The sequence below is a fragment of the Stegodyphus dumicola genome, chromosome 3 (genome assembly GCF_044657685.1).
Source record: "Stegodyphus dumicola isolate Sdum_Otavi_A_Nest chromosome 3, ASM4465768v1".
In the NCBI taxonomy this organism is placed as follows: domain Eukaryota; kingdom Metazoa; phylum Arthropoda; class Arachnida; order Araneae; family Eresidae; genus Stegodyphus; species Stegodyphus dumicola.
In genome coordinates, this window is record NC_140770.1 from 174,889,195 (window position 1) to 174,900,640 (window position 11,446).

At 28.5% G+C, this 11,446-nt stretch overlaps 1 protein-coding gene across 5 annotated transcripts in view; it reads left to right on the forward strand.

Annotated features, from left to right (window-relative positions):
* LOC118195933 (lipoma-preferred partner homolog) overlaps window positions 1-11,284 on the forward strand; it is a 100,898-nt gene extending 89,614 nt beyond the window's left edge. For all 5 annotated transcript variants that reach the window (XM_085813652.1, XM_085813653.1, XM_035367276.2 and 2 more), the window contains 3 exons: window positions 1,188-1,318; window positions 3,989-4,109; window positions 6,286-11,284. In XM_085813652.1, the coding sequence (XP_085669778.1) occupies window positions 1,188-1,318; window positions 3,989-4,109; window positions 6,286-6,414 (381 nt within the window). In that variant the 3' untranslated portion in view covers window positions 6,415-11,284. The remainder of the gene's footprint in view (window positions 1-1,187; window positions 1,319-3,988; window positions 4,110-6,285) is intronic.
* The last annotated feature ends 162 nt before the right edge of the window (window positions 11,285-11,446 follow it).

Here is an 11,446-nt window from a genome sequence, read left to right on the forward strand (position 1 = left end):
TATTGTTTTTCCTTCTGTGAATAAATTTTCATAAGTTTCCACAATTTTGTTGCATTTATCAATTTTAGCATTTGGATGAGATATCAGTGAATTGCCACATTATGTCTCTCGTGTAATTATGATCAGCCATTGTATTGTGATTTATTTGTAAAAAGGCCTTTGTTTCACAAAACTCTACTGACATTTAACTTCTGACACAATAAGGGAATGTTACAGCAATAATAAGAGAAATGGTAATCCAACGAGCCATATTTGTGTTCAGATGCATTTTTGTCCTGGCATGAACATAGGTTGTGCATCCATTTAGACTTTAAGTTGCATTTTAATTTCATGATGGAGTTATTCGAGCATAATTTTACTTTATAAGGAAAAAGACAGAATAATTACCCTTCCTTGAAGAAACAGGATAATTACTCTTAGCAAATCTTAATTCATAAAATCCACTGCAGTTAAAAAAAAAAAAGTTGACATTCAAAAGGGCCCTTTTTTTTTTTTTTTTTTTTTTTTTTTTTTTTTTAATTTTGTAAGTTTTGTATGCTTTTACTAAAGCTACAAGTTATCATCATGTTATCCTCTTCTGCCATATAATGGAAAATAAAAATTTTCATTGGTCGCTTAAGTGCTGAGAAACGTTCTGATCTCATGATATTTTGAAAAGTGCTTCAAGCAATCCTGACCAGTATGATTGATTCAGTGCACCATTTTCCTCCAGGATTAACTACCATAGTGTCATCTGTTCATTTGAAAAGTGATACACATATCAAAAGTGATTCAATGAAAAAAATCAGGTTCAAAATAGATAGCCCTGTCAGGCTAAAAAGACTGATTAGTTGAAAATGTGGTTGCACAAGCAGTGATTTTAAAAACAGTTATTGAAAGGAAAGAATCCAAACTAAACTGATTACATCTGGCATTGAGGAAATATGCCAAAATGAAAAAGTGCACCAGATGTTATGCATTGGAAAAGTGCTGGGTATTTTTGATACTTTAGAAAAAGAGTTGAATTTTCCTAGATTATAAATGTTACACTGATTAATTTTGCATCTGCATGAAACATTTGTAATCTAACAAAATTGAACTTTTGATTGCTGTTGCTTTTACACATGAGGTCCTTCTTTTATAATTTCTGTTTAGAAATGCAGTTATATGTGCTGTTTATAAATGAATTTGAAATATATTTATTTCAGATTTTAAGAGCCACTGGAAAACCATATCACCCTAATTGCTTCACATGTGTTGTTTGTGGCAAATGCTTGGATGGGATTCCATTTACAGTTGATGCAACAAATCAGATTTATTGCATTGACGATTTTCACAAGTAAGTGGGAATTTCATTAATTTGCTGGAGATTTGTATTTAATTTAAACAGAATTTCTTTGGCATTTTATTAAAAAAGAAAAAGACATAAAATTGTCTAAAATGCTAACTTTAATTTTTGTAATTTGCAAGATCTGAGAAAATATGGAAAGTAAACGAATAAGTTTATGTAGGACAAATCATTAATATCAGCAAATCTATGAAGGATTTTGGATTATGAGTTTAACCTTAAAATATTATTTTATTTCTTATAATATCATAGATGCAAAAAAGAGTGAATGCTGCTACAATTAAGCAATGTAAAAAGTATCTTGATAAAGCACTTTTATAACAATTGTATAACTAATCCTATCAATATTGTTATGAAATGCCCAGCTGTGGTAAGATAGCGTCCTGGCAAAGCATGGTTAGGGTTGCCAGATTTGACATGAAATTCCCATTTGGCCACAAAATTCGCAATATGCCATAGATGAAGCAAGAACATTCTGGAACGAATTCTTACCGGTTTTCCCGAGAATGTTCTCAGGAGTAAGAGAGTATCTAGAGGATGTTGAATTCAGTATCAGTGTAGTAGAGTTCAGAGATTAGCTTGAGAGCAACCAAACTGAGTTGGAAACTGTACTTTAGTGCTTGTTACCATGAAGCTGTCATCACCATGTAGCCTGAAGGCTGTGTTGCTGGTTGTTTCAGCTTGTTTAACATAGTCTTTTTGATGGCTGTAAACATGCTTTTGAAACTGTCCTGAGTAATACTGCCAAATAAATTGTATTTTGATTCTTCATCAAGTGTTGTCATTAATCACTCCAAATCCACGAACCTGTAGAATACAATAATGTTTTTTTTTTTTTTTCCTTCTGACACTTGTTTATAAAATTTGTTTGTAAAATTATGCATGTCCTTGAGATTATTACAGTAACTTCTTAAGATAGTGTTTTCTGAGATTCAATTATGTTTCTCTTAAAATTGTTCATCGTTTGCTTTAGACTGCAAATTGTATGGGAAATCTTTGGTTTTTAGTTTGAACATTTATGAAGGTTCTGGAGCACCCACTTTGTAGAGATTAGGTACAAATATGTTGCTGGAATTGATATTTTTCTCTTGTTTTCCCTTCTCCCCTTCTTTTGATATCCTGTTGGTTCATCAAGGTGGTCCATGAAATTCCATAATTTTGATTCTTCATTTGTCCATCCTCTATTTATGTCTATGAGAATATTTTTAACATTTAAATTGAGTCATTGAAACCCTACTTTTCACTCAGGTTTTGCATATTGTAATAATTTCTGTTATTGTCAGTTATCAAAGTATCCTGGACTGTAGGAAGTGGGTGAGTCACCAGAATTTTATCAAATGATCTCATACGTGTATATAACACTTACAAACATACATACCTTTTCCAGGATTTGAAATTGGGCCCTATGATATGGCAACCATCATCACTAACCATTGTACCGATCAGGGCTGTTATCAAATATGCAAAGGAATGGAACAATGAACAGTATTCATGGGTTTGAATGTAAACTAAAATTATAATTGAAGCAAAGCTAAAGATGGGGTAGATAGAGAGAATGAATCATTTCATTCTTTGAAATTTTATCTTGTTGCATTTTCAAAGTCCAACAACTTAAAAAATGACCTGTTGAGGAAATTGATTTTCAGAAAAACAAGTTCTTTTACTAGTTTAGGGTTGTCAGAATGCTATGTTAAATGCTATTTACATGCTTATTTTCCAAAAATTTAATTTAATTAAGAAATTTGGCAGGCATGAAATTGAAAAAGTGAATATTTACATGCTTTCATTTCTAATCCTTTGGTGTTTGCTAGTTTTCAAAGCCTACTGATGGCAGAGTGAATAAGTATGCTGAATGTTATGTGTTTTACAGTTTTCCCAATGTGTAACATAAATAAAAATTTATTTCTTTTTAAAAAAAGTCCTTCACAAAAGCAGCCTCCATTGTGTACTCTGCCATGTTCAGACTGACAAACAAGCAATTGCTCAAAATACTTTTTTTACATTGCTAGGAAAGATTGTATTACATATGAAAATTATGTTTTGTTTTATCTAATGCTTTTACACATAAAAATCAGTAGCTATAAATTTATTTAAATAACTTCAATAAATTATTAACATAATCTAACACTCCCTACCATAGTGTCATCTGTTCATTTGAAAAGTGATACACATATCAAAAGTGATTCAATGAAAAAAATCAGGTTCAAAATAGATAGCCCTGTCAGGCTAAAAAGACTGATTAGTTGAAAATGTGGTTGCACAAGCAGTGATTTTAAAAACAGTTATTGAAAGGAAAGAATCCAAACTAAACTGATTACATCTGGCATTGAGGAAATATGCCAAAATGAAAAAGTGCACCAGATGTTATGCATTGGAAAAGTGCTGGGTATTTTTGATACTTTAGAAAAAGAGTTGAATTTTCCTAGATTATAAATGTTACACCCCCACAAATATGCTGTAATGTATTAGGAAAATATTATTGGATGTGTATTAAGCTTAATTTTATTATTTCATTTTGTGGAAGTATGAAAGAGCTTTTAATTGTAGCAGAACAATTTTGCTAGTTTAATGTTGCAATAAAGTTACATTGTATTCATCCTGAGAAATACGTTTGCATGCAAAATATACAGCGATATATTATATTATGTTTTAAAATTTCAGAAAATTTGCTCCAAGATGTTGTGTTTGTAAACAACCAATAATGCCTGAGCATGGTAAAGAAGAAACAGTTAGAGTTGTAGCTCTAGATCGTAGTTTCCATGTCCAATGTTATAGATGTGAAGTAAGTGTTATAAGTAATTATCACAAAACAAAGGAAGTATTGAAAATGCAATTATCATCATAAAAAGTATTTGAAAACTATGTAATGTACAATTATAAATTTATTCAATTAAATTTAACTGTAATAATGAAGGATTTCATTTTTCTAATAAGCCATATAATTAGTTCCTTTTTCTTTGAGGGATAATTTAAGTATGATTTTTCTTAATAATAGGATGATTCCCATTTTAACAATGGGAATTTTCCAATTAAGAAATCAGAAATAAGAAACTTCAATATTGATAGTTGTATGATTTTCCATGAATTAAATGCATTTGTATATTTAAAAATGTATTTTGGGCCATTTCAGAACTGTAAATATATATTCATTTTCTTTTAGGAGAATAAAACAGTTTTCATGAAGTGTAAGGAACTGCATTTAATAGTTAAAACATTAGCTCTTAATGCTAGAAAACGTTTAAAAAAAATAGTGTCTGTAGTATAAGTAGAAGGTATAGATGTATAATTAAAGAAATTGCACTTCACCTTAAGAATTTTCTTAAATGAGTTAATTTTGTACCTTCTCTGAAATTATACCATCTTGCATGATAGTGTTTTAGATCTTCTATATCTTTAATTAAAAATTTTCAAAACTATAAAAATGTTGCAATATTTTACGAGGTATTATAAATTGTGGTTAAAATATTTACACTTGAATGTTCTGTAGTTTCAGTATCTAACTTCTGCTTACAGCCATGATAAAATTAAGGCATGCATCACTGTGTAATAGGGTGATCTAGCTATGAAAGTTCTGAGATATTCCATCTTAATTTCATATTACAATCGAGATAAAAATAAATGTCCAGCAGTTAAAGCTCTTCTAGAGCTTTTTTTAAAAAATGTAATTGATCTACTTTAAGTACATTTTGCAACAACAGTGCCACTTTACACATATGTTGGACATTCCATATAGAATTGGATGCAATGAATATATTAATTGCAGGTCTGGATTACAGCTTTTATACCAGTTCAGTTAAGAAATGTTATATTTTAAACATACACTGTTATCAAAGAGAAACTTTTTAATCTCCCCATTTATGTATGAAGATATTCCCTTATGTCGTCTTCTTCAGTGGCTCGACATCTCTGGCCTTCTCCAGGCATCTCTACTTTTGTCAACTTTTTTCCAGTTTTTAACCTTTAAGATATTAAGATCTTTTTTGACACAATCAATCCATCTTAGCAGGGGTCTGCCCTGAGGTCTATTTTCTATGGGCTTTGCCAGAAAGATTTTCTTGCAGCAACCATCTTCATTCATTGTAGCCAGATGGCCAGCCATTTAAGTGTCTGTAATTTGATGCATTTTATAATATCATGTTGTTTGTAAATTTTATAGAATATTCCCTTATGTAGTCAGATTTATTGTTATGTGCAGTACAATGTCTGATATACGGAATTGTCAAGATTTCTCAGATTCCAAATGTTAAAAACTTATGGATTTTAAATCACCAGTTTAAATCTATTAAGATGACATGTAGACAGGGCAACATTGAGACTTCACTTATTATTTAGGTCAAATGGAAAAATGCTGACCCTCCCAATCACTTAAAGACTGAAGAAGATGGTTGAGTCTTGAGCAGTGATGATGACCCACATAATGATTATAAATGAATATAGGATCGTTACAAACTTGAAAGTGCCCATTTCAGTAACAGACTAGAGTCAAATTGTATTCTTATTTATGCTAATATACATGTACACTTATCAAACCTGATTAATGAGTTCACTGAGTGAAGGTATTACTCGCATGAAATGGCCACTATATTTGCCTGAACTTAGCCCCCCTTGAAAATGTATTTAATGCTTGTGTATCCCTTCCAACTACTCAAAGAGAGCTGAAGACTGCTCTGTTTATTATAAGCATGACCATTTTTGAACTCTTGCACACTTGATTCCTTAAAAACATGGAATTTCATTGCAGAGCTTGTATGAAAATCTAGTGGTATTAGTGCAGCTTTATTTGTTTGCATAACTTTAAAAAAAAATTAATGTACAAAATATACTTACATACAAATAATTTTTGATGAAAACCAATGTAGGTTGAATAAATATGCACATAAAATGTTAAATAAATTTATTTAATATTAAACATTTGCAAACCTTTTTTTTTTTTTTTTTTTTTTTTTTTTTTTTTTTAGGATTGTGGTTTGCGGTTATCATCAGAAGCAGAGGGTAGTTGCTATCCTTTAGATGACCACATATTGTGTCGTAGTTGTAATGCAAAAAGAGTGCAGGCTTTAACTTCCTGCATGACTACCGAACTGTAGTCAATAATAATTTTCCCTGCATTCCTTGTTTGAAGTTTGTAAAAGAATAAGTTATGTCAGAAGGATGTCATCCATGTTTCTTAACTTCAGATAACTTAAAAAGAATGTTTTATGCTCTATTTTGATACATGTCTTTTTTTATTTTAGCATATATATTTTACACTGAACATTATCTAGTCTGTATTTTTCTGTTATATTAGTGTATTTTCTCTGATCTTTCCTTGTATTCAAAACTCATGTGCAAATGTAGTGTATATTGTGTATTGATGACGTATTTGCCTTTTTGTAACATTTATAGTTAAAGTTATAAATAATTGAAAAGTTTTCAGAATTTTCAAAAGAAATTTATATTTCTGAATTGCGAGGAACATCAAAATTTAGAAATTCATTTAAGAAAATGTATATTAGGAAATTTTCACCGAATAGTGTCACTGAAATACTAAAATTCACTGAAATTTCATTCAGTATATTCAGTTTGTTAGTACATTGTATCAAAACACTGTTGTGTTGCTTCTTTGTAACCTTTTGGATATTTAGTAATTTATGTAGTTCTGTGTATGAATAGCTGTATTAATAATTTTCTCTTAACCGAGAAATGAAAATTAGTGAATTGTTTTCTTTCTCACTTTGTTTAAATTCAGGGAACAATTTCTTTTGTTTTTCAATTATGTAAATATAATTTGTATAAAAATTTACAGCATTTATTTTGATTATTATAATTGAATATTTTAAGTGACTTTAGATATGTAGGATTTGTTAATTTTTTTTTTGTATATTTAATTTTTTAATCAAAATCTTTTTAGTTAAGTAGACTACTAATTTAATAACGGAAATTAATTTTCTAAGAAAAACTAAACTGTATTTATGGCTACTCATAGAGACTTATAATGAAGTACCAGCATTTCACAATACTTTGTTAACAAATCGGTGGTTACTATATAACTACGTAAATGATTTTTTTATTTTCAAATATATTATTGATTTGAAGTTACATTAAATACAATAGTGGAGGTAGAAAAAGGAGTGGAAATTGAATTCAGTGCGATGCCATTATGTATCTTTATTATCCATTTAATAGGAATTTGCATTTCGTTATTAAATATGACACACATTTGGATAATCATATGCTTTATTTGATATGTAAGGTATTTATGTTGTAAGTAAATTATTTGCCAGATATTTTCACTTATTTGAACTTGAAATTGATTTTAAGGCAGCTAGCTTCCTAATGATGATTGAGCTTAGATATACAGAATCCAAATAATATTTGTGTTCTTGTTACAAAAACATGGGCAACCAATTGAAAATTGGTGTCCTAGACTAACTGGTATTTTTCCACTCATGATTTTTACAATTTAATTGTCCATAGCTAATAAATATATTTATGTTAATGGAGCTCTGATACTATTTTGTTATTAATTTATTAAAATATCTTTTAAAGAATGGCTTCCTAGTTATTTATGGCAGATGTGGTAAAAATTGTTATTGAGCCTGAATTATGCTTAAGTATTGGAATTCTGAATACAAATCTGCATTTATGGCCCTTTTTTTAATAGTAGTAATGATAATAGTATATTCATTTAGTGCTTAATCTTTTATTTATAACAATGTGATTTATAAATTAAGCACCAATTCAAATATTTTTATTATTTGAGTTATTAATTGGTATTTAATAAGGGAGCAAATTGTTAAATTTTATGTAAACTTGCAAAATTTATTATTTTAAGTATTTTAGAACACAGTATTTCAACTTTTTTGTGCGAATGTCAAAACTTTTTGCAAACAGCTGGCTTGTCAGATGTAGCTTCATCTTCCATAAAAAAATTATAATAAAAGTGAAACTATTAAAAATAGACAGTATAGTTATTTATTACAAATTTATATACTGATATTACTTTTCTGGGATATTTATTTTTCATTGTCAAAGCTAATATGAGGTGTGCAATTGCTTTTTCTTACATAAGCTGTAATTAGTTTCTGCTCATATTGTAATGTATGGAACGCTAGTTCTGATAACCAACATTCGATTTCATTTTCATGTTTTTTATCTTCATAAGTAATTGCTGTGAGTATCAAACAGTGAAGTTAAAGTAAAACTCATTTTGAGACTCTGGATACTAACCTGAAAAAGCATACTTTTAATAAAATATGAACAAAAGGTTATTAAATATCATTTCATTTTGGATCTCAACATCTTCTTCCTGCAACATATTTGAGAACATCATTGGAATCAGTTTCCAAATGGATCTGTGAGAACCTTACCTTGATTTGCCCTGAAATCTGTAAATTTTTGCCCATCTTGGTAACCTATTTTGTGATGAGGAAAGAGAGACTCATACTGTTCTCATAGTTTTTTATTACTAAGTTCTCTTTTTTTATGTTAAAGCTTTATTCACTTATTTTTTCTGATCTTGGAATATTCTTATAACCATGCCCATGGATCATATATTGCACAACTGTGTTAGAATTAAAATATTAGTGTTTTTGTGCTGCCAGAAAACCATTTAACAGCTGTGTAATCATTTCATGCTGTCAATTATTAAAACAGCTTTGTAATCGTGAAGAAAGGCGTTTTAATGGGGGTGTAAAAATTCAGAAGCGTAAAATGGCAGAAATTCAAAATGAAGATGTGTACAGAAAAATAAAATGAATAATTTAACATTGTTTATTAAAATTTGATTTAAAATTATTTTGGTTTTGTTAAAAATTACTTGATCAGAAAGTTTCAGCACATTTTAATAATTTAATTTATGATGCATTTAATCATGATTTTTAACATGCTGAATCATAAGCCTTGGAAAGTGTATGGTTCTTAGCCAGAGAAGAATATTATAAAGCACTTCTGGTTACTGTGAATTTTTCCCAAGTCCCCCCAGTTAATATTACTAATAAAAAATTGCAGATTTTTATATTTGTAGCTAAAGTTATTTAAAATCAGTTATAGCAATTTAATTTTATTAAAAATTTACAGTAATTTTCGTTTCCTCCCCTCTCTGGTGTCAGAATTGCATCTTATGGAGAGTTATATGCAATCCCAGATATTATAGGACATAAAAGTTATTTATTTCATTTGGATCATGCAAGTGGCATTTGGAACTAAAATGTTTATCCATTTTTCAATGTAAAATATAATTGTTGTAGACTGTCAAGAATGCATTTAACTGGTAGATATAATAGTAGTTGATTCCTGATCTATTCTGTTATTTTTATATGGAATTTTTACATACGTCCGTGAATGGAAAAACTGGAGATAATTGTGTAATAATCTAGTAAAACTCACTGTCATGGAGAAAACGTTTACTGCACTGTAAATATTGATAAATAATAGTAAAAATAATTCATGCTCTTTTTTTGTAATAGATATTATTGATCTTTTGTTTAGCAGTATAGTTCATTTTCTCATATGTAGGTATAAATCATAAATTAACAAACTCAGTTTTTTAGTAATTCTATGTTTTAAGTCTATAATATTTATCTTTTGGGAAAGTTTCCATCTTTAAAAATACATTTACATTTTTTACATAGTAAATTAAGTCAATATGAAGAAAGATTATGTTGTATAATAACATAATATAAATTGCCCTGTGATAGAGAGTTTATTACACATATGGCTTCTTTCTTGCAATTAAAATGCTGGTTAGATGGTGAATGCAATTTAACACTAACCTGTATTTTACATTTGATGGGAAATTTCTTGCAGCTTTTAGTAAATGAAATTAACTATAATAAATGACCATGAAATAGTTTTATTTTAGTTAAATGAAAAGTTATTATCAAAGTCTCAATTTTGAAAAATTCTGTATCAGTGCTCATTTTAAAATATATGTAGTTAATATAAATACTATCATGCGTGATAGTGGGTGTTGAATAAAGTATTTTTTCGTTTTAAAAACAAGTTATTTAATCTTTAGTTGTAAAATTTTATTGCATTTTGTTTTTTATCTACTTAAGTATAAATAAATATATATATTAATATTCAAGAAATTAGACCGCATATTTGTCATATACCTTTATTTTTTAAAGTTTATATTAAAGAAATTAATATTTTGTTATATATATTAAATTTTGCATTTTTCTGTGAGTAAAGTTTTCATGCATGGAACAATCAGAAATAAAATGAACGAGATAAAAGTGGAAACAAATAAGTGCTATATCGAAATTTTATTTAATATCAGATTCACATATATTTTATATGGCTTTTCTTTATTTGAAAAACGTCTAATCCTTTATAAATTGCTTTTGCCCTTTGTGCAGAAAATATAAAATCATAGATCCATTACAAAATGTCACTGGATAGTGAATGTTAAATTGTTAATTTTGGTAGAAATAATGTATATAACTTTGATGACCAATGAGTTACATAGTGTGATACTGCAGTTGGTTGTGAACTGTTTTATATGAAATGTTTATATCCTATATTTTAAAAATATTCATTTCCTACTTTTGGTTTGTTAATATATTTTTCAAAGAAATGCATATAAATATATTGTACATTTTTTGGGGGATAAAGCTGACCTAAGAGATTCTGTATGTTTTGTTATTAAACCATGCACGTAATATTTATGTAGTGAACTTTACAAAAAAGGAGCATTGTAAAAAACTATGCACATAGTTAGTTTTTAAATGGTGATTAAAATCAAGATAAAAAAGTGTACTATAATCAGTGAACTTTTCAAGAAAAAAGCACTGAACTTAAAAATAATTTTTGCTTATGGAAATATTATTTAAATCCATTTTCCATGACTTTGAGATTGTAGTTGATGCAGAAATAGATCAACTGGTTGTTTTGAGGCAGCTGGCTGTGCCAAAACCCAGGCTTAGTTTTCTTTGGTACATGTGATTTCTCTATTAAAGTGTTTAAATAATTAAAGTGTTTTTTATTTGTCTCATATGGATACACTATGTGTTACTGATCTCTGTGTGTAGTACAAGTTGAAAAGTTGACTGTTTGAAATATGCCAGTTATCATGCATTGAATGAATCTAAATTTTTAATTTTCAAAAATGATTTGAAGTTATATCTTTTTTTCTTT